At 45.3% G+C, this 23,204-nt stretch overlaps 1 protein-coding gene across 2 annotated transcripts in view; it reads right to left on the bottom strand.

The window, feature by feature from the left end:
- Window positions 1–22,981, bottom strand: part of ASB18 (ankyrin repeat and SOCS box containing 18) — a 62,846-nt gene extending 39,865 nt beyond the window's left edge. Inside the window, exons 1-2 of one of the 2 annotated variants that reach the window (XM_022568048.2) lie at window positions 22,777–22,981; window positions 597–719 (exon numbers count right to left, since the gene is read on the bottom strand). In XM_022568048.2, coding sequence (XP_022423756.1) covers window positions 597–719; window positions 22,777–22,981 — 328 coding nt within the window. The remainder of the gene's footprint in view (window positions 1–596; window positions 720–22,776) is intronic. The other variant, XM_089916175.1, reaches the window with a different exon arrangement.
- Window positions 22,982–23,204: the final 223 nt, after the last annotated feature.

Genomic DNA, 23,204 nt, shown 5'->3' with positions numbered 1-23,204 from the left:
GCTTCTCGCCAGGGGCCCGCTCCGGGCGCACTCAAAGGAGAGGCTGTACTTTATCTCTGCCTCCCTGGCTGCTGGATCCAGGCTCTGGCAGATCAGCATTCAAACCAAAGCTCTTTTTGAAGACAAGAGGCACCTCCAGCGTGGGAAGGGGCCTTCTCACCAACAGCTTGGCCTTTCCAATTTGATCTCTCTCATCTCTCACCTAAAAGCTACATCTTAGGGCTTGGCGCAGTGGTTGAGAGTCCACCTGCCGATGCAGGGGACACGGGTTCGTGCCCCGGTCTGGGAAGATCCCACATGCCGCGGAGCGGCTGGGCCCGTGAGCCATGGCCGCTGAGCCTGCGCGTCCAGAGCCTGTGCTCCGCAACGGGAGAGGCCACAGCAGTGAGAGGCCCGCGTATCGCAAAAAACAAAACAAAACAGAAACTACTTCTTAAAAATCATGCACGCAAAGTTTGGCTTCTAGATGTCTTTTGCTCGAGTATGTTAAATGCAGCACCCATGTGAGCAGTCTACACACTGGAGCTATATGTTCAGAGGTGTGTTAGTAGCTCCTTAAAAAAATAAATAACAGGGCTTTAAAGGAGGAAGGGTACCTGACGGTCCAAACGTGGCCGGGGATTTCACCTGCCACTCCATCTCATCCTTCTTGATCTCAAACACCACGTTGGCGTCCTGGAAGAACTGGTCCATGAGGAGCTTAAGACGGTCCAGGTCTCCTGTGACCAAGGCAGCATGGTACTCGAGCACTGGCCACCCAGCTCTTGCTTGAGGCTCTTTTCCCATCTTCTGAAAGATCTGAAGTTTCCCTGTAACTGGCTCTGGCTGTCTCTTCATTGCAATGCCGATGGTCTCAGAAAAGTTCTCCAGGAAGGGGAAAGATGGTCTTATGGAGTGTGAGCTATTTCTATTGTTATTACTCAATTGTCATCCAGTTGGGGCTCGGGTGATGGTGTATTTTTAACTCCTGTGGGCTCTGATGTGATAATGGTTACTTGATATGGCCAGCATCACGTGACCACTAATATGCCAAAGAGCTCAGCCACCCTTGTGATTGTATAGATGTAAACTCTAGAGACAGGCACATCTGTATGTCTTCCAAACAGCTCTCCGCATGACAAGGGCAGACAGCCTAAAGTAGGCAGGGCTCCTCTTTCCCGCTCTGTAGCGTGTCTTCTTGCTTTTATCCCGTCCGCTTCCTTAGCTGCTGTTACCAGTGGTGAATGGATGTGTGTTCTGAGGTCTGTGTCAGCCCCGAGGCTGTGTGAGGGAGGCCCAGCTGGACACTGCAAATGACCGGGCTCTGCACAAGTGTCCCCACGTGGGAGGCTCCGTAGTAGGACACACCAGGGATTCCCAAAGGCATCATCTGGGGCCCCAGGTGGCTTGTGAGATTCTTCCAGTTGTTGAGAACTGATCCCAAAATGCGCATCCCTTGCTGAAGACGAGAGATGCCACAATTTTTTTTTTTTAATGGATGGTAACAGTTCTTTATTAGTAACTTACTAGCTACTTGCTACACTGTAGTTCAGGGCTTTATTTTATTGTCTAAAAATTAATAAAGTCGAAAAATAGAGTTACCATATGATCCAGCAATCCCACTCCTGGGCATATATCCAGAAAAGATGAAAACTCTAATTTGAAAAGATACATGCACCCCTATGTTCATAGTAGCACTATTTACAATAGCCAAGACATGGAAACAACGTCCATCGACAGATGAGTGGATAAAGAAGATGTGATCTATCTATCATCTATCTATCTATCTATCTATCTATCTAACTATCTATGTATTTATCTATCTATCTATCTATCATGGAATATCACTCAGCCATAGAAAAGAAGGAAATCATGCCATTTGCAGCAACATAGATGGATCTAGAGATTATCATACTAAGTGAAGTAAGTCAGACAGAGAAAGACAAATATGATATCACTTATATGTAGAATCTAAAAAAATGATAAAGATGAACTTATTTACGAAACAGAAATAGACTCGCACACATAGAAAATAAACTTATGGTGACCAAAGGGGAAAGTGGGGGAGGGAGGGATAAATTGCGAATTTGGGATTAATAGATACACACTACTATATATAAAATAGATAAACAACAAGGACTTACTATAGTACAGGGAACTATGTTCAATATCTTGTAATAACCTATAATGGAAAAGAATCTGAAAAATAATATATATATTCATATATATATATAAAACTGAGTCAATTTGCTGTACACCTGAATCATTGTAAATCAACTATACTTCAATGGAAAGTTTTTTAAAAAAATTAATAAGGTCACTGTTTTCTTATAACATAGATAAAACACAATTCTCATATATTTTTTCCAATTCTTGTTTTTCCCCTGCTAGGAAGCTGGGATGGGCCAGTGCAGTTGGCTGACAGGATCCTGTGCCACGTCTATGTGACTTACAATAAAAAATGTGACCAGAGGCTAGAGGGAGGAAGGAGAGTCGGGAGGGCACTGCCTGGACCAGCAAAGGGGGTGGAACATGTGCCCAGGAGAGTTAGGCACAGAGGCTCCGGGGGAGGGAGGTGTGAGTATCAGCAGCCACCATCCTCTCAGTGCCAGCAGTAGCCCAGGGATCGTGGGATCCATTGCTATGTGGTGTTGCAGTCAAACAGCATAGAGACAGCAGGAGAAAAGACCTGACGTCAAGGATTAGGGCTCACAAGGCAGCACCTCTTTAGTCAGAGCTGCACTTCGTAAGCACCCTCTTTTCCCATGCCCCTCTCTCTCACCCTCATTCACTCCCCAAAGCTGCCCCCTGACCACCCCCTGCCTCTCTCTAAGTCCCTCTAAAGCCTGAGCAGGATCTCTCAGAGTAATCTGGCCCCTGGGGCGCCCCTTTCATTGAGATTTTCCACAAAGGGGGGGACCCAGCAGAATACTCTTGACCTTTCTTAGCAAGGCTTGCAGTAAAGAGTGGAGGGGAGATTGGATGCACTTATAATTTAATAGAGATGTTTTACTCTCATCATAGACCTGATTTGCAGGCATAACTGTATTACACGGGCTGACCCAAGGCCTGGAGCTTCCCCCAAATGGTAAAGCCCACATCTTCTCTACAGAAGGGGGTTGCAGGGTGCTGGGATGGGAGAGGTGTAGCCTCTGCTCCTCTGTGATGCTTTGTGCAGGCGGATAAGTGGTGTTGACAGTGCCTCAAAGGCTGAAGGGCTCACGTTGGTGAAGATAGTATAGGGGCTGGGGGTGTCCCAGAGCACTGCTGAGTGCTATGGAAAATGCAGTGGTAAAGATTATGCAGACCATGTTTGCAAGGAGCATGCAGCCTTTATCAGACGCAAGCGACAAGAGCTTATGGAGAATGACAAACAGTAACACTACGGAGACCATTTCCTTTCTGGAACGTCCACTAGAATAAAGTCATCTACTCTTCCCTCTTCATTTCCATATTATGTCATTGCTCTATTCATTTCAGTAGCAATATTAATTCTTTAGGTATTTCGTTTCTTTAAACATAGCCTTTCTGCCCTGTTATTTTCTCAGACTGATAGCTTGTAATTAGATACATTTCTGAAAGACTTTTCATATGCAACTATAATCCAGGATCCAACTGGAGCCTGTACTTTAAACTGGAGCATTCTTTTGTACCTGATACATGTTGTCATGGGCTATTTTTAAAAGGGGTGGGACCCTGGAGGTGAGTCCAGGGATAAGAGCCATGCCACCCTGTGTTCTATGCTAAATTTAGCTTTCCAAGTGTTATATTTGTCAACAGCACCCTAAATACTCAAGCTTGATTTCAGTGGGTATGGGGTAGTAGTCCAGAAACAGACTTGGTTCCTTGTGAGAGCTTTAAAAATAGCTTACGGTAGACAGAATTGGTTTCACGAGTAGGACATGGAGATTAGTTCTACACGGCAGCATGGCAGAGTTGTTGTTTTAAAGAACAAGAAGAGCTGTATGTGTGACTCTTACATTAAAAAAAAGCCAAGCAAAATAAAAACAAAACCAAGGAAACCCCCACAAATGGCTGAAAGTCAATCCATTCATTCACCTATTTATTCAATAATCATTTGTGTAATATTATGTTGTAGGGTGTGCTGTTAGGTTTGGGGGATTCAGAGACAAAAAATATACACATTTACTCTCAGGGAACACATAGAGTCCTGGCCACAGCAATTAGTCAAGAAAAAGAAATAAAAGGCATTCAAATTGGAAAGGAAGAAGTAAAACTGTCACTATTTGCAAATGACATGATACTATATACAGGAGAGCCCAAAGACTCTTCCAAAAATTGCTAGAACTAATAAAAGAATTCAATAAAGTTGCAGGATACAAAATTAATATATAGAAACCTGTTGCATCTCTATTCACTTAATAATGAACTATCAGAAAGACAAATGAAGAAAACAATCCCATTTACATTTGCATCAGAAAGAATAAACTTACCTCAGGAGGTAAAAGACCTGTACTCAGAAAACTGTAAGGCATTGAGGAAAGAAATTGAAGGTTACACAAACAAATGGAGAGATATTTGGTGCTCATGGATTAGAAGAATCAATATCATTGAAATGTTCTACTACCCAAAGCAATCTATAGATTCAATGCAAACCACATGAAAATACCAATGGCATTTTCCACAGAACTAGAAAAAATAATCTTAAAATTTGTATGGAACCACAAAAGACCTCAAACAGCCAAAGCAATCTTGAGGAAGAAGAACAAAGCTGGAGATATCACACTCTCAGACTTGAAGCTATACTACAAAACTATAGTAATTAAAACAGTATGGTACTGGCACAAAAATAGACACATAGATCAGTGGAACAGAATAGAGACCCCAGAAATAAACACATATGGTCAATTAATCTACAACAAGGGATGCAAGAATATATGATGGAGAAACGTCTCTTCAATAAATGATGTTGGGAAAACTGGACAGCTACATGGAGAAGAATGAAACTGGACCACTCTCTTACACCATACACAAAAATAAACTCAAAATTGATTAAAGACTTAAATATGACTTGAAGCCATAAAACTTCTAAAAGAAAACATAGGCAGTAACCTCTTTGACATCAGTCTTAGCAATATGTTTTTTGGATATGTCTCCTAAGGCAAGGGTAACAAAAGCAAAAACAAACAAATGGGACCAATTCAAACTACAAAACTTTTGCACAGTGAAGAAAACCATCAACAAAACAAAAAGGCAACCTACTAAATGGAAGAAGATATTTGCCAATGATATGTCTGGCAAGAAGTTAACATCCAAAATATATTAAAAATGCATACAACTCAATATCAAGAAAACAAACAATCCAATTAAAATATGGGCAGGGGACCTGAACAGGCATTTTTCCAAAGAAGACATACTGATGGCCAACAGACACATGAAAAGATGCTCAACATCATTAATCATCAGGGAAATTCAAATCAAAACCACCATGAGATACCACCTCACACTTGTCAGAATGGCTATCACCAAAAAAGATCACAAATAACAAATGTTAATGAGTACATGGAGAAAAGGGAACCCTTGTGCACTGTTGGTAGGGATGTAAACTGGTGCAGCCACTATGGAAAACTGTATGGAGCTAAAAATAGAACTACCATATGATCCAGCAATTCCACTTCTAGGTATTTATCTGAAGGAAAAAACCCCGCATTAATTAGAAAAGATATATGTACCTCTATGTTCATTGCTGCACTATTTGCAACAGTCAAGATATGGAAGGAACTTAAGTGTTCATCCAGATACGAATGGATAAAGAAGATGTGGTATGTATATACAATGGAATATTAGTCAGCTGTAAAAAGAATGAAATCTTGCTATTTGTGGCAACTTGGATGGCCTGGAGGCTATTATGCTAAGTGAGATAAGTTAGACAGAGAAAGACACATATTGTAATATCTCACTTACATGTAGAATCCAAAAACAAAACAAAACAAAACAGAAACAGACTCATAGATACAGAGAATAAGCTGGTGGTTGCCAAAGGGGAGAGGGGTGGAGGGGACAGGTAAAATAGCTAAGGGAGACTAAGAGGTACAAACTTGCAGCTATAAGATAAATAAGTCAAGGGAATGTAATAATACAACAGGGAATATAGTCAATAATATTGTAACAACTTTTTATAGTGACACATGGTAGCTGGTCTTATTGTGGTGAACATTTCATAATGTATAAAGATACCGAATCACTATGTTATACACCTGAAACTAATGTAATATTGTGTGTAAATCATAACTCAATAAAAAAGATCACATGGAAAAAAGCAGCGACCATCGGACCCCAACACACAGGAGCTCTTTATCTTCCTTCCCACCAGCTGAACGATGTCCTTTACTTACGTGAGTAACACTGTTTCCTCACCCAGCTCTCTTGGTTGGGCTCCTCCTTTCCTGCTGCACACCAATTCTGCCCATCAAAACCTTGCTTGGATCAAGCCATTCCTATCTCATTTTTATCATCCTCATCCTTCTCAGCTTGTTTAAAAGGCGATGCATAGCCTTCAAGATGTAACTCAAGGCTTATCTTCTCTGCCTACTTCAGTCCATATGAAAACTCAGTTTCTTCCAAGGGTGAATTTGTGTACGAAGTTTCTCTGCAATTGTCAAAATCTTTGAGAAACTGAGATAAAACAGATGAAGGACCAGAAGACTACAGTTTTCATTTTCAAATAGGAAAAGAACTTGATTCTTCAAGTCTGAATTGATGTCATTTCTGGGCAAGATCCCTAAATGGATCATGAAAAGGATTGGTTGGGAGTATTTAGAAAAGGAAGTGGGGGTACTTGGAGCTCTGTGGGTCACTAGGAAGAAGTGAGGGTGGACTCAAAGAATTTTCTTTTGTGTCATGGTTATCTCATTAATATGCAAGGAGATGTAGGCATAGGTATGAATATTTCAACCTGTAATCGAAGGTTGAAAACCTTTTACAGAAGATGGAAAAATATGGATCTTTGTTTAGGAAAATATTGCTAAAAAACTTGAACTGGAGAAATAATATACATGGTGCCTAAAAAGCAGCAGCTGCAGAGTGGAATCACTGAGGAGCTTTAAAAACATTGCTGCCTGGATCCCAGCCTGAGAGATTCTGATGTAATGGGCTGGAGCGGGCAGCGTGGGCATCAGGATGGTTAGAAGCTTTCCAGGTGCTTCTAACATGCAGCCAAGGTTGAGAACCATTGCTCACAAGGGAAGACCAGAATCTGTTTCCAGCCTGATACTGTATAATAGGCTTACTGATCATTTGAGTGAACATGTGGACGAGTGGGTATCAAATTGGTGGGTGAAACCAACATCCCAGGTCCGTAGGATCCTGTTGTCCTCGTGAATCACTTGGTTGAAATTGCCACTCACTGCCGGGGGTCCCCTCGTTTCTGGCACTAGAGGTTTCTCTTTCTTTTTTAAAAATTTTATTTATTTATTTATCTATTTATTTATTTATGGCAGCGCTGGGTCTTTGTTGCTGCATGCGGGCCTTTCTCTAGTTGCGGCAAGAGGGGTCTACTTTTCGTTGTGGTGCACAGGCTTCTCATTGAGGTGGCTTCTCTTGTTGCGGAGCACGGGCTCTAGGCACGTGGGCTCAGTAGTTGCGGCTCGAGAGCTCTAGAGCGCAGGCTCGGTAGTTGTGGTGCACGGGCTTCGTTGCTCTGAGGCACGTGGGATCTTCCCAGACCAGAGATCGAGCCTGTGTTCCCTGCATTGACAGGCAGACTCCCAACCACTGCGCCACCAGGAAAGCCCTGAGTTTTCTCTTTCTTGTTTTTAAGCTCAGAGGTAGCCGTGCTATGGATGTGGTCATGTTTATACCTAACTTTAGGTGGCCTAAGTGCAGCAAATTATTTGACTTTATTTTAAAACCCTCAAAGCATGCCTGTGTAGAGTAACTTGTGTCAGTTTGAGTTCCCTTACTCACTGGGACCCTTGGTTTTGTGTAACCCAGAGTCCTCCCTGGAACCCTGAACACCCCTGTGCTTTGCCTCCTCGTGTTTCCCCACTTCTGTGTCTGCTCGAATGTGTGTGTTCTGTCCTGCCTGTGGCACAAAGTTAGCTCATTGAATTTTTTTTCTGGTTGGTTTGTTTGCTTTCAAGTTAGCCAACCAACAATATTACTTAGCGAGTTTGGTAACTATACTGAGGGTGTGAAGGGGTCTATCACAGTTTGTACAGGCTTGTCCCACGAGTCTTCTCCATCTCCACTTCCCTGTTCTCTGGCGCAAACACTGCAGTCTTCCTCCCTGATCTCCCTTTCAGTGTGGTTCCACACATTCTCAGGCCTTGCTAGTTTCAGCTTCAGCTTCAGGGAGCTGGTCAAGGACAAATACAGTGCCCTTTGTGAAAGAGAGGGGCTCTGATGAATACAGTTTTCTCCACATCAACACATTTCATATTTTTAGTGTTTCAGATGAAGTTTCAGATGGTACCTATTTGATGGAGGAAACTCATTTGTAAAGAAATTTAACTGCTGAGGCCTTTTATTGCAGAGTGTGGAGTGAACTTAGGATACAAAAATGCAAGCAGAAGAGGATACCCAACTTTTATCTGGATGATTCAGTGAACAGACTGAATCTCTCTACCTAGCTTGCCAGGTAGTCCACTGGATGTGAATATACTTTTTTTTTTTTTTAACGTCTTTATTGGAGTATAATTGCTTTACAATGGTGTGTTAGTTTCTGCTGTATAACAAAGTGAATCAGCTATACATATACATACATCCCCATATCCCCTCCCTCTTGCGTCTCCCTCCCACCCTCCCTATCCCACTCCTCTAGGTGGTCACAAAGCACCGAGCTGATCTCCCTGTGCTATGCGGCTGCTTCCCACTAGCTATCTACCTTACGTTTGGTAGTGTATATATGTCCATGCCACTCTCTCACTTCGTCTCAGCTTACCCTTCCCCCTTCCCGTGTCCTCAAGTCCTGAATATACTTTTGTAAAGAATATTTTGGGGACTTATAAGCATAATGTTTTGCCCATGGGAGACACAAAACCTGGTTCTTCATACCAAGTCTTGTAGCGTTGGTAGCTAACAAGAGGGAATTTTTGCTTCTCCAACAAATGAGACAGAAAAAACAAAAAATCCACCTTAAAATGATAATGAGATAAAAATGGTAGCGTTCAAATGGTAATTATTATTTTCACGCGATATCAGGATCTTTGCATCTTGCCACTGAATTGATGAATGATTTCCTTTTCCTCAGAAGTGTCTGAGGATGAGCTCTGGTGATGTTCTGTGGAACAACCCAGCAGAGCCTGAAATGTGGCTGGTGTGTTTGTTACAGGGTCAGGCTGGTTATCCAGGGCCTTGACTGCCCATGTGTTTGGGCCACGAGGTAGAGTTTCCCTGTGCTCTTAGGAAAGGGCAACTGTGTGGATTCTTTCCTAGGCCATTGGGCAAATGTCTAGCTTCCTTCTGGGGTCAAGCGTCCAAGTAAATGGGCACACTAGGGCAGGAAGTCATTCCCCTTGGGGACATAATGAGATTCTGATTACTTTCTCAAACAAACTAATGCATCCTGTTATCCTGATCAATATTCTGCTTCCTACCCGAATTGTTTCTGTAAATGGCCATGGACTAAATCCGACAGACTAAATTCAACGTTCCCACACCGCCTGGCACTGGCCCCAGGTCTTACCGTGGATTTACTTTCACACCTTTTTTGACCCTCACTCTCCTTATTTAATTTCTAAAGCCCACTCGTCCTTCATCCCTACTCCCTTAGCTTTTTAAAATTACAACATTTTTTCAAACTTACGGTTACCAAAGGGGAAAGGTGGGGTGAGGGATAAATGAGGGATTTGACCTTAACAGATACACACTACTATATATAAAATTGATAAACAATAAGGACCTACTGTATAGCACAGGGAACTATATATACTCAATATTTTGTAATAACCTATATGGGAAAAGAATCTGAAAAAGAATATATATATACATGTATAACTGAATCACTGTGCTTTACACCTGAAACTAACACAACATTGTAAATCAACTCTACTTCAATAAAAAAAAGAAAATAGTATGTAAGTGAAAGAAGCAATTCACACAAAAAAATTAAAACATTTTTTAAAAATAATAAGCTGAGCCGGCATGTAAGGCTCTGCTTTTAAGAGCCCAGGACACACCCACCCACCCATTCACCAGAGTTAGTCACACAGACATTAACATCCAAAAATATTAACGTATCCTAACCTTCTCTCCAAATAACAATGTTAGCACAGCACACCTCATTTAACAAAACATTAAAACGTTTTACTTCCTCAGATCAAGTGTATCTATTAATAATGAATTAAGTTGTCTGTACTCGTTTCACATTATTGAGAAATCTCATTCCCGTCATGTGGAAGAGTACAATACTGGGGGACGACACCTCGCTAACTTATTTTCCCGACAGCACTACCCAGCCTGGTACAGATCCTGCAAAGCAGCATGGTCACTTCTCATTACGAATGCCATCTCATCCAAAGGTCAAGTGCTGCTTTCATCAGGGCCCAGGAGGGCTTTTCCGGGAGCTCAGAAGCAAAGGTGCCCTTGAGCACTGCCCACCTCTGTGGCTGAGCGGGAGGTGGGGCAGCCCGGACCTCGGCAGGCACAGCCACGAGTAAACAGCCCTGGAAGGACACTTATGGACTCTGGTGATGGAAAGCATCTCATTGAAGTTCTCCCTGATAAAGGTGACGAAGTTTCTTTACAACTGTCATGGGGATTTAATTACATGATAAAATTGCAGCTCCTGCCTCTTGAGACAAATTGCTTGTTCAGACTGATTGTTTTTTATGAATCTCACACGGGGAGCAAAATACTTCTCTCCTGAAGTTGGTTCGGTCCGATGGTTATGCCCTATCATCCTTTACTTCCCTTCGAGAAATGAGAAGTTTACTGGCCCTGTAGTTGAGGAGGGGGGTTGCTTCTGGTGGAGTCCTTTGGTTACTTTGCAAGTGTGCACAGACCAAAGCGAGCCCCGTGGTGTCTGACACATTTAAAGTTCATTGTCCTTATGTTTCGGTTTGCAAAGAATGCGAACTTTGAATTTTCAACAGAAAAATAGGAAAAGGGCATGATAAGAAATAGAAATGACCACTAAACATATACACAACGTCCATTTTTACTAATTAGAAACGCAAGTTAAAAGAAGACATCTTTTTTGCCTATCCAGTTGTGAAAGGTTTTTAAAAAATCAAGTTTTGGAAGTGTTTAGTGAAACTGATATTTTCAGAGTTTGCAGGTGGAAGGGTAAATTTCTATACCATTTGGAATTATTCTGTATTGAGTGTACACATAAGGGGCATTTTTCAGGTACTAGAGGCCTATGGAGATTCAGAGCAGAAATCCTTGCCTTTAAGGAGGGTTACACTTTGTGGGAGACACAGACAAGGCAGCTGTTAGCTGACAAGTGGAGTGAGATCACTGATAGATAGGGGTTACAGGTGTGAAGATGAGAACGCATCAGGTAAGGTATCAGAGTGACAGGAAGTAGGGGTAGGACAGGCTTTCTCCGAAGGTGGCATCTGAGCTAAGCACAGAGGGAACTGAAGGAAAAGATGGCTCATGACCCCTGAGGGTGTCTGTCTCCTCCTCTTGGCCTGTGGTGGGGGATGAGTGTCCCATTATTCTGGGCTGAGCAAGAGGCAGACAGGTGTCCCTGGCCTCAGGGCTGTGTTGGTGGGGCCCAGGGTGCAGTCTGGAAGGTGGGTTCTCGGGAGACCGGGCAGCGATCAGGCAGGCAGAGCGGGGATCTGGGGAAGATGCAAGCCGCAGAGTAGGTCTGAGGGATCAGAGCCAAGGTGCACGGCAGGGCCAAGACCTTTGGTGGACACAGAGGTGTGCTGCCCAGACCCCACTGTTAGGGAGGACTTGTTGCCCTGGCTGTGTGCTCCTTCTGGGTAGAGAGGCGTCTCACTCCAGAATACGCTTCTCGACGTGGCAGATCCAGTGACTGATGGGTACCGGTAGACAGGTCCTGCCACTGTGACCCCATGTGGGAAAACCGTGATACGTGGATCAGCTCCAAAGCTCCCCTTGGGGCTGGCCGAGGCATGGCAGGGCCTGGGTCACCGGCCAATCCCTCTTTCTCCCCTCCCCCTCGAAGGTGTGGATCCCCAGCAAATACCCTGCAAGGCAAACGGCACCCGTGAACCCCGAGGCTCCTGGGCCACCTGGAAGGACGGGTGGGCATGTTGTCAGAGCACGTGAAGACAGGAGATCAGAGATGGCCTGCCCCAAGGCCAAGAGGGGAGAGAGGGCCTGGGGGTGTCACTGAGGCCTGGTTCGGACCAGGGTTTCTCAACCACATCAAGTGAAGGACCAAGGATTTTTTTTTTGGTCCCAGTTTGTCACAGAGTGATTCTCTTTCAAAATACAATTAAAATTAATTACAAGAAAGAATAAAATGGCAAAAGGGCGTAATTACAAGTCCAGTAATCACACACGTGGGTGTTATATTAATTGTCAAATTGCTGTCAACGTTTCTAAATGTTCACTGTCAATTTTCATGGCAAACACTTTGCAGAGCAACCCCTACTCCCCACTGAGCTATGAGTAGTGTCTTTATTGATCAGAGTCCCAGGAGTACAGGGTGGGTGAAGGATGTGGGAGAGATGGTGGGGTGGGTTAGTTCACAGCACATCTTTTGGACTCTTGGACTCCTGCTATAAAATTGCAACTGTACATTGTTGGACAGGGGTTGCCAAGCCTTTTTTGTAAAGTGCCAGATGGATATTTTAGGTTTTGTACGTTATATGGTCTTTGTGGCAACTACTCAGCTCTGCCATTGTAGTATGACAGCAGCTATGGACACTGTGTAAATGAATGAGCAGGGCCGTGTTCCAGTAAAACTTTATTTATAAAAACAGGTAGACGGCCCTAGGGTCATAGTTTGCCGACCTTTGCTGTAGGCAGTAGGGAACGACTGCAGGCTTGTGAAAAGGAGAGTTACATGCACCCCCAAATAAGAAGCTGTTATTGCGTCTTTTTCTCTGCATACCTTTTTCCCTCCCTTCACTGCAATGAAACGTGCTCTTTATTTTCAAGGCAAGTTTGACTGAACAGCAGCCAACAGAGCATCCAGATACCAGGCACACATTTGTCTCCTGTGATGCCTATCCTGCTTTGGGTTTGCTAAACTTCTTGAATCTGTAAGTTTATATCTTTCATCCAATTTGGGAAATGTTTGGTAATTATTTCTTTAAATATTTTTTCTGCTCCATCCTCCTTCTTGGACTTTTGTTGAATGTGTCAGAACTTCTATATTGTCCCATAGTCCCTGTTCATTTTATTTTCAATCGTCTTTGGTTGAATGTGTCAGACCTTCTATATTGTCCCACAGTCCCTGTTCATTTTATTTTCAATCGTTTTACTTTCTGTTCTTCAGACTGGATACTCTCTATTGATCTGTTTTCAAATTCACTGACTCTTTCTCCCGCCATCTTTGATCTGCTGTTCAGTCCATTATTGACTTGAACAAGGCCAGCCCTGGCTTCAGGGGAGGTGGGGAAATGTTGTTTTTTCTCCAGCTGGGCACATGGTGTTGTCATAGGGACTTTATTGGTAAAGGAGGAGGGGGAGTGGGTGTGTGAAGCTAGCCATGACTCCCAGCACCAGTCTCTCCACCTCTATCCTTCCTACATATGTAGGAGTTTTTCATTTTTTTCCAAATTAGATGATCTCATTCCATTGCTGAGTGGCTTCTCACTGCCTTTGCATTTAAGTGTAAATGCCTATGTCTAGGATTTGTGGCCTCACACAATACAATGCAGTCTCAAAGTGCTTGCCCAGATATTCCTCCCTCTCCCCTGACTAACACACCCTATTTCCAGCCAGCTCCTACTTCCCTGAGTGCAGACTGTGTGCTCCACACCTGCTCCCTTTGCTCCCTCAGTTTGGAATAACTTCCTTTCCATCCCAGCCTGTCAAGAACACGTTCATCTTTCCAGGGCCAACCCAGGAGATTTTGTGTCCTCCATATGTTTTTTGGTCTGTTAATATTTATTACACACCTACTATGTGCCAGGATGTGGTGATTAGGACAAGCCCAGACCCTGTTCAATATCCAGCTGTTGAATTTGGTACTTGGTACCAGGCTATAGGTAGTGCATTTGCCATTCCCAATTCGTTTCTTTGGAATGTCTATCCTCAGCAGAGTGCGCCATCGCAGGGACCACCATCACCCTGGAAAAAGGTAGAAAAGCCTCTTCCCTCTTATCCTTGTTTCTTTTTGTTCTTTCGAAACTCTCCAGTGTGCTGGGGAGTGATGCTAATAGAAGTATGTCATCAGCATACATTATGTCTTTATTAGCCTGTTTCTCAATTTTGATTCTGAAAAAATCCTGATTTAGCCTAATTGCAATTTCACTGTGTTCCACAGGCAGTGACGGTTCATACTGGGGCGAGCTGAGACTTGACCCTGTCGGATATTTCTTCCTGCCTATATGCTTTGAAGCTGGACCATTAGCTCAAAGGCATATATCTCATCTCAGCACAGCAATTCAACCTGCTCCTGGGAAAATAGAGCCTAGGGTGTGTGTCTGGCAGAAAGCAAAGGAATATCTTCATTCTAGGTGGTGGGAGATATTTTTTCTGAAGCTAAAACAAGGGCTGCTGCTGGAGCCATTTTATTCCTAAATAATTTAACTATATTCAAAGATAATCTGATGTTATTGTAGGAAAGTGTATTTCTAATAAACTCCACTTGATCTGGGTGAATCAATTCAGGCAGTGCATAATTGAGTCTGTTAGCAAGGACTTTAGCAAGAATTTTGCAATCAGCGTTAATTAAGAAGATGGGACAATAATTTGTGCATAATTCCGGATCTTTTCCTGGCTTGTGAATCAAAGTAATAAGAGCAATGCTCCGGCTGGTGGTGGGATGGTGTCATTAGGTGCTGATTTATAAGTACTTAGAAAGGTTTAATTTCATTTTGCTTCGAGCAGGGTCTCCCTGCCCCCACATGCTCTGATCAGGGCTGCAGCAGAGACGGCAGAGCTCTTGCCTCTGCATCCTTCCCTGTCATCACTGACCTCCTGCTTCCCATTTTTGTTTTTATTCTGCAGCCGAGCGCCCCATTCATTCATCCATGTTTTTTCTTAATACTCTTATTTGAATGATTTGAAGCGATGGACTCCATGCTATTGATGTTGTGTGCATGTGTGTGTGTGTGTGTGTGTGTGTGTGTGTGTGTGTGTGTGTCTGACGTAAAGTCGAATGGTTGTCACAGCCTCAGTGGGGACGTTTTTCATGGATCTTCCTGCCACACATCTCTGGGTGGGTATGTGTCAAGAACCCTTGACTACAACTCAGAAAACATACCCGGTTTGTGTGCTGTTCCTACCTGGCTGTTGCCCAGTAAGGGAACACATGTGAGCCTTGGTGTCCCCATCTGTAGAATGCAGCCATAGGACAATTACAGGCATTAAGGAGTGCCAGGAAGAGCTCTGGATTTCCACCTCCTCCGGCTGTGGCATCTGAGGTGTGGAACTCACCCTCTCTGAGCCTCATTTTTCTCAGCCGGGAAAGTGGGAAAGACAATAGTCCTTGGGAAACGCATACCTAAGAGAAGTGCTCACTGCATGTGATTCCTCCATCTTTGCCCCCACTTGCGCTTGGCTCCAGTGCTAACAAGCTCTGGTCTGTGGACTTAGACTCCTAGCCATCAGAACAAGGCTGGCCCTGTGCAAGGCTGCTGGCCTTCGGTGATTCGAGCTCGTAAACCAGCCTCCCACCAGGCGATACCTTTCCTGCCCATCTGGCCTGGAGCCAGCCGTTCCTTTGAAGTGGGGGCCCAGTCTACACAGGCCTCTGCCAGGGTGCACGACACCTGAAGGTGTTGTGAAGGCAGTGGGGTTTTGTTAATCTCCATAAATACAAGTCATTGTTCTTAGAACCCTAGTTCGTCCCTTTTGGAAACACCCTGAGAGATGACCCCACTGATCCCATATTTTTAAATGAGGAAATTAGGGTTCAGAGAGATGGACTGACCACACAGGTTCAAGGTTCAAGACCACTCAGTCCGTGGGAGAGCCAGGGTCACCTCACCATTAATCTCTTGCTGTATCCATTACACCAGCAACGTACACACACTTGTCATTGGTTCAAATGTGAGTCCTCCAAGGCAGGGGTTGTGCTTACTTAACTGACATTCAGCTGTTGGGTTTTCCGTGGGCGATGTTCCCCTCCACACACAGGGACAAAGGGAGTAGATGTACCTCGGACGGCACAGCGCGCTCAGCGTCAAGCTGGTTGAATGAACAGTTAAATTCTGCCAACGGACCCACTGGGTCTATGTCCATCCCACGTTCACCCACACTCGTTCCCCAGCTATACTTGCTGCTGGGTGAGATCTCTTAATAAAAACCCAATTAGTATTTCTTTAACTTGCCTCCAGATGCTTAAATACCATTACCCCAAACACACCATAATGCCTCTAGTTTTCTATTTCAATCAAGAATTCAAGTAGCATCTTGACTTGTACATAAGATATCAGCAGCAAAATCATGGAATGCTGACATCCTTAATAATAGCAATTAGTAATCAGTTGTTTCTTAAGTAGTTTGATTACGCCAGTTACCAAATTGTACAGTTGATGCATTTGGGGGGCAAGCGGGGTCTCACCACCCCTCCCCCACCACGCTTTCTCTCTTGCTCTGTGCTCGCTGGTTAGTGAGCTGATCAAGGCACTGCAAAGGGGCGAGGACGAGTAATGCCGTTGTTGCTAATGTTCAACAGTAGAGACTTGCCTTTAGCAGAAAGTAGAATCGAATCTTTCTTTGCAGAAAGACTCATCCCAATCATGTCTGTGGAAACGCAGTCTGTGTCCACCCGGGTGAATGGTAGCAAAATAGCTTGGCCAACCCATGCAGCCAGGGCACCCGGAGTTTGAACACTTATCAGGGCTAAGACCCTGAGCCAGGCTCCGGATACCAGGCAAGGGTCTTGACCTCGACGAGGCCGTATTTGAGAATGAAATATTCAGTGGGTATAAAAATTAGCCCAGCGAGGGGGCTTCCCTGGTGGCGCAGTGGTTGGGAGTCCGCCTGCCGATGCCGGGGACGCGGGTTCGTGCCCCGGTCCGGGAGGATCCCGCATGCCGCCGAGCGGCTGGGCCCGTGAGCCATGGCCGCTGGGCCTGTGCGTCCGGAGCCTGTGCTCCGCGACGGGAGAGGTCACAACAGTGAGAGGCCTGCGTACCGCAAAATAATAATAATAATAAAAAAAATTAGCCCGGCGAGGCTGTGTGTTTTGGAAACTGATGGAGACTGAGGACTTTGTGCTCTTGTGGAGGGAAGTGGTGGGTCTGTGGGTCGGGTGTGCAGGGGGGCCCTCTTGTGTGGGGTCTGGAAGGAGGGCATGGCCTAGGTGAACCGAGGAGGCAGGGGAGGTCCTGACAAGCCCTGGGATTTGGGTGTCGTTCTGGCAAGAAGGTTCTTGTTGGGAGGGGGTAGGTGGGAAAGATGGGGGAGCAGATTGTGGATGAGCTGGGACCTCAGCTCTGTTCCTCTCATTACACACACACACACACACACACACACACACACACACACACACACACAGGGAGAGAATGAGAGAGATTGCTGTGCCCCAGTCCCAGGCCTCCTTCCCTGGTCCCTCACAGCGGGCCAGTCTCAGTCTGACTAGCAGGGAGAGGGCTGATCATCTCTTAGAGACCTCCATGCCCTTCCCAGCATCCCACAGGGCATCCGAAGTACATCTTTGCAGGAGAGCAGGTGGCTTCACAAGGGCACAGGTATGTTGCGTCTTTAGGGGAATCCTGATTGAGGACCACTCTTCTGCCTCGTGGCCAGGCAGGGAGGGTACATTCCGTACTTTCACCCACTATTTGCTGGGGCTGAATTTTTAAGTTCCTTTGCCCTCTGCCCTCCTTAAGGGGACCCATGTATACCTGAGGGGTTCTCCAGAACAAGTCGTTCCTGCCATTTTTTTGGCTGGTACCTCTTTTCCCTATGCTTTTATTGTGATGTGACATGGCTGCAGATAAATAAATAATAATTATTTTTTCTGCTCTATTTGGTGGGAGTAATAAGCTCACACACAAGCATGGAGATCTCACTGAGAGAAGCAAGGTCCTTGTATATTCATGTTGACAAGCAGAAAGAATTGTTACTTCTCTTTTTTTTTTTTTTTTTTTTTACGGTACGCGGGCCTCTCACTGTTGTGGCCTCTCCTGTTGCGGAGCACAGGCTCCGGACGCGCAGGCTCAGTGGCCATGGCTCACGGGCCCAGCCGCTCCGCGGCATGTGGGATCTTCCCGGACCGGGGCACGAACCCGTGTCCCCTGCATCGGCAGGCGGACTCTCAACCACTGCGCCACCAGGGAAGCCCACTTTTCTTCTTATTTTTGCAAATTGTCATCTTGTGAACAATACTCAGAGTTCTTTGTGCAAGCGTTGTCCTTGGGATGGACAACTTTTCCTCCCCTTTCCCCGAAAAGCCTTCTCAGCCTGACCTTCGGCCCTGCCTTCTCCTGGCCGGGGTGGGCACCTGCAGTCCCTGCCCCTCACCAGGCCCGGCTGGGTCTTCTTGGTCATCATCACCCTTTCATCTTCACCTTCCTCCTCAGGAGGACTGAAATTCCAGTATCCATTCCCAATGTGGACTGCCCTTCAAGGTGCTGCTACAAGTTCTGACCCCTCTTCACACATTCTAAAGACCCCACGTGTATGTCTGAATGCAAGCAGCTCTTGCTTCTCTCAGGGCTGTTCCCCCATGACTCATAATTACCCTCCGAGAACGAGCCCATTCACTCCCATGCTCAGGAAAAAGGAGACCTCGCTCCATTTTAGGCTGAGACAGTGAGACTTTGGGATCACGGCCTCAGAGAAGCCTGGAGATGGAAGGGGCCTCAACAATGATCCGAGCCAGCGTTGCCCAAGGTGCATCTGCAAACCACCCAACCCCCTGGTGGTGGTGAAGCCATAGCCAGCCTTTAACCTGCCCTTGCGTATTCTCTGACAGCGTGGTTCTCCGGGGACCTCCCCCTTGGGGCTTTGCTCAGGGACCTCTGCTTGGGAATCACTAATGGAATCTCATGAACTACTTAATAAGTAAAGGCACTGGCTCAGAGAGGGAAAGTGACTTCCCTGAGGTCACACAGCTCGTTGGTGGCAGAGCCCAAGCTTCCCTCTGGAGCGTCTCACTCCAAGGCTACTTGAGGCACCTGATAGCCTACCTGTGATGACACAGGGTGGACTCTGAACTCCTGGGAGGCGGTCCTGTGTGTTATTCCTGTTTCTATTCTCCCCTCGTTACTGCCAGGCTCACAGCAAAGGCTCAAACTTTGTCACAGTCACAGAGCCCCCTGATTTCTGTCTGGATCGGTGGCACTACCCTCTACTCACCCCCACCCCCTTCCCAGCATTTCTCAGCTTTGTCATTTCTCGCCTTTATCTCTGTGTGTACCCCACTCTCTTGGTTTAGACCCCGTCATCTCTCACCTGGGTGACTGCCTTCAATCACCTCCTAACTAGATCTTGTTTCCTAACCTTTCTTGTTTCCTTCAAATCCTACTCTCACATGTTAGCCAGAGAGGCGGCCCCCCAATGCAGGTGTGAACGTGCTGCATCTCTACCCCGGTTTCAAGCCCAGCCTGCTTCCCCCGCAATAAAATCATTGGCAACAGTATGTGCCCTGAGGTCACAGGCTTAATCATTCAGTTACCATCATCCCGAAACAAAAACAACCCAGAACAAGCCCAAGTCCTGACAAGATGTCAGCAGCATCGACCTGTTCTCGTCCTTCTGAATTGCGCCGTTCGGCAGGGAGAAGTAGATACGATATGATTTAGAACATACAGGTTCTTCGTGGGAGGGAACGGGACACTCTTAACACAGATTTCATTGGTTTCAAGTGTTTAGTAAAGTGGTGGGGACAGTAGAGATGGTGCAGGGCAATTAGTAATGTGAAAAGAAATGATATTTTATTTTAGTTGGAAAGACTAGATTTTTATCTTGGATTAATAAAAATATGTTATTAATACTGAGAGAAAAATATTATCACATCATTAGCTTTTCACGTAGCTCATTTAAAATAGTAAGATGTTACCTGTAATTTATATTAATGTGTAGCACTGATGACGTGTCCTACTGTGAAAACACTTATGCTATTTAATAAATGAATCTAAAGAACAGATTAAGGCTGTTGTTAAAGGACAAGAAATGATATTTTAACTCGGGGCTCCAAATACACAAATCCCCAACCTGCTGGGATGGGCTTGTAAAAGGGGCTGTGATGAGCGGGCACTTGCTCCAGTCAGAATCCCAGCAGAAAGCAGACAGCGCAACTCCAGGGCATAGCAAAGGCGGGCAGGACCAGGGAAGCCAGCTGGGGTTCCCAGGGCCACCGTGGGAGCCCCCCTCCCTGTGTCTGAAGGGGCAAGGAAGGAGGTGGGAGGTGCCACCCAGGAGCTAAGCCTTCAGCCCAATGGTGAAGCCAAATCGCAGCGATGATCTGGTAGGGAGGGGTCCCCAGAGCAAATACCCTCCCCTCCCCGCTCCTTGCAGCACCTTGCGTTAGCTACACCCGATGGGGGTCAGAGAGCGTGGGCCAGGATGATGTGACTCATAAGAGCACCTCATGGGCAGGCACTGGGCAGGGGGCAGGGTGGGTCTGGAGTGCACATGCAAAATGTAGAGCTCAACACTCCTGGCCAAAGCACAGTTTAGGATTTCAACGTCCCCTCCGCACCCCAGGGCAGGCTCCTGGATTGTTGCGTGTACCAGGTGCTGTCTCGGTGAGGACCCCTGCCCATCCAGGCAGAGCTAAGGTCTGAAGAGAGGTGTGGTGCTCTCTGGGCTCATGCCTCCTGGGGCCTCACCCTGATCGGTGCCCCAGATATTAGGAAAACCAAGGAAAAGAAGAAGCAGGAGCCGGTTTCTCCCTAAAGCCTTCTGCAACTTGTTTACACTACCAGTGAGAGACAGTGGGAGTGCACCCACATCACAGGGGAATAGAGGGACGGTCACCCCCTTAGAGGTTCCAGTCTCTGATCTGTCCCTTCCTCATATTAAAGCTCCACTCGCAAGCACCAACGTCCCAGGCACGTTCCCTTTTGGTGTCCTTCCTGGATGTGTGAGCATGTGTTTGTGCACGTGTGTGTTTGTGCCTTGTGTGTGCAGTGGTACGCGTGTGTGCATGCACTCACATGTGTTGGGAAGGAGTCTGTCTAGTGGGGGGAGGGGAGCCCTGAACATTCCTTAGGAGTCAAGACTAACGTTGTGGAGGGCACATCTGACAAGCTAGAATTAGCACGATGCAGTGAACAGTTAAGCTGTGGTCAGGGATATCATTTTCAGCAAATATGACAACGGGATTATACACATGTTATGTGAAGGAGACTTACAAAATGACCAAAAAGGTATAAAGAAATGAGGAGATATTGCCCAAGGACCTGACTAGACAAGGGCCCACATGTAAAAAGGTCTACAAAGAAAACCCAAACCCTACAGAGAAGACTTGGTTCTGAGCAGTAAAGAAAGGTTGGGGGGAAGGGGAAGCTGGGACGAACTGAGAGAGTGGCATGGACATATATACACTACCAAATGTAAAATAGATAGCTAGTGGGAAGCAGCCGCATAGCACAGGGAGGTCAGCTCGGTGCTCTGTGACCACATAGAGGGGTGGGATAGGGAGGGTGGGAGGGAGACACAAGAGGGAAGGGATAGGGGGATATGTGTATACGTATAGCTGATTCACCTTGTTATACAGCAGAAACTAACACACCACTGTAAAGCAATTATATTCCAATAAAGATGTTAAAAAACAAACATAAAAGGATGGACGAGCAGGCAGTGGAGAATGACCAGGGTGCACTTACTAAATTGGAGATTTAAATATGAATATTAACCACCCATAATGTTCAGGGTGTGATGTGACACACAGTCACTATCAGGAGGAATAGAAATCATTTCAGAAAACAATTTGGAAAATTTGTTATCCTTGTCCCAGTAATACAGCTCCTAAGAATTTATCCTAAGGACAGAACCCTGAATAAGAAAAAAGCATATGGATGCTAATATAGACACTAATTATAGCATTACTGATAGTAGTGAAAATGTAAACACATAGCCCCCTCTTGTAGGCATTTGGTTTAAGTATTTTGTCATTAATCACCTCAACAGGTGATTGAAATTAAGAAGACATGTAGCAATATGGAAAGTCCTTTAGGCATATTAACTCAACAAACAGAACACAAACTTATCACCTACCACACGGTTATAAGTAGAGGAAATTGACACATGCAAATAGACTAGCTTGGAGAAAAGTGGAGAAATGAAAAGAGGTGCTGGGTCGGGATGGTGGTGCCACGGTTTAATTTTTCTCTTTTTAAATTTTTTGTATTGTACTTTAATTGCTGCCTATGTAACATACTGTGTGTATATATATGTGTGTGTATGTGTATATATATAGACACATAGTATATATCATAGTATAGATCTATATATCATAGTATATATATACATATTTACTGTGTATATATTTACATAGTATATATATATATTTACTATGTACTGTATAGTAGTAAATATGTGTATATGTATATACTATGATATATATATATATACTAATACATATACTATGTATATATATACAGATATATACTAGGTACATGTATATATACAGTATATGCAGCATGTGCATATGTATATAAATAAGAATCATACAGCTGGGCACGTATCATTCGCCTTTTTCAACCATTTGCCCTTCCACCCCCGAATGTTCCCCACCCCAACCCTGTGCACACGATGGGGAAGCAGCGGATTCATCGCAGTTACCTAGGAGGACCCCGGGGGGCAGCTGGGCCGAGGGGTCCTTCATCCAGTCGTCGTTGGCCAGTTCTATCACGGCGTCCACGTGCCGAACTTCAGTACAGATCAAATCCCTCACTGTCGCCTCATCCCTGGCTTCCAGGGCTGACTTCAATCTATTTACGAAATCCGACTTGACCGGGTAATCGGGAAGGCAATCAGAGATGGACATTGTGATGTCGTTTGTGTGTTGACAAAACTGCTCTGCTTCCCAACTGAGTCCAAAGTCAGCAGCTGGGCGGAGAGGGCTGCGGGCATGTCTATAAATAGAAGAAACGTGGCTCCAGTTACAGCCCTGGGAACGGCCACCCGCCAGCAGTCCTCCCCACCCCGTTCCTCAGAGGGAGATGGGAATTAATCTCCCCAAGGCCTCACTTAAGGATCATTCTAGAGAG

The sequence above is a fragment of the Delphinapterus leucas genome, chromosome 8 (assembly GCF_059928025.1).
Source record: "Delphinapterus leucas isolate spDelLeu-1000000601 "Yukka" chromosome 8, BTC_Dleu_Yukka2, whole genome shotgun sequence".
NCBI lineage: Eukaryota > Metazoa > Chordata > Mammalia > Artiodactyla > Monodontidae > Delphinapterus > Delphinapterus leucas.
This window is presented reverse-complemented; position numbering and strand designations above follow the sequence as displayed.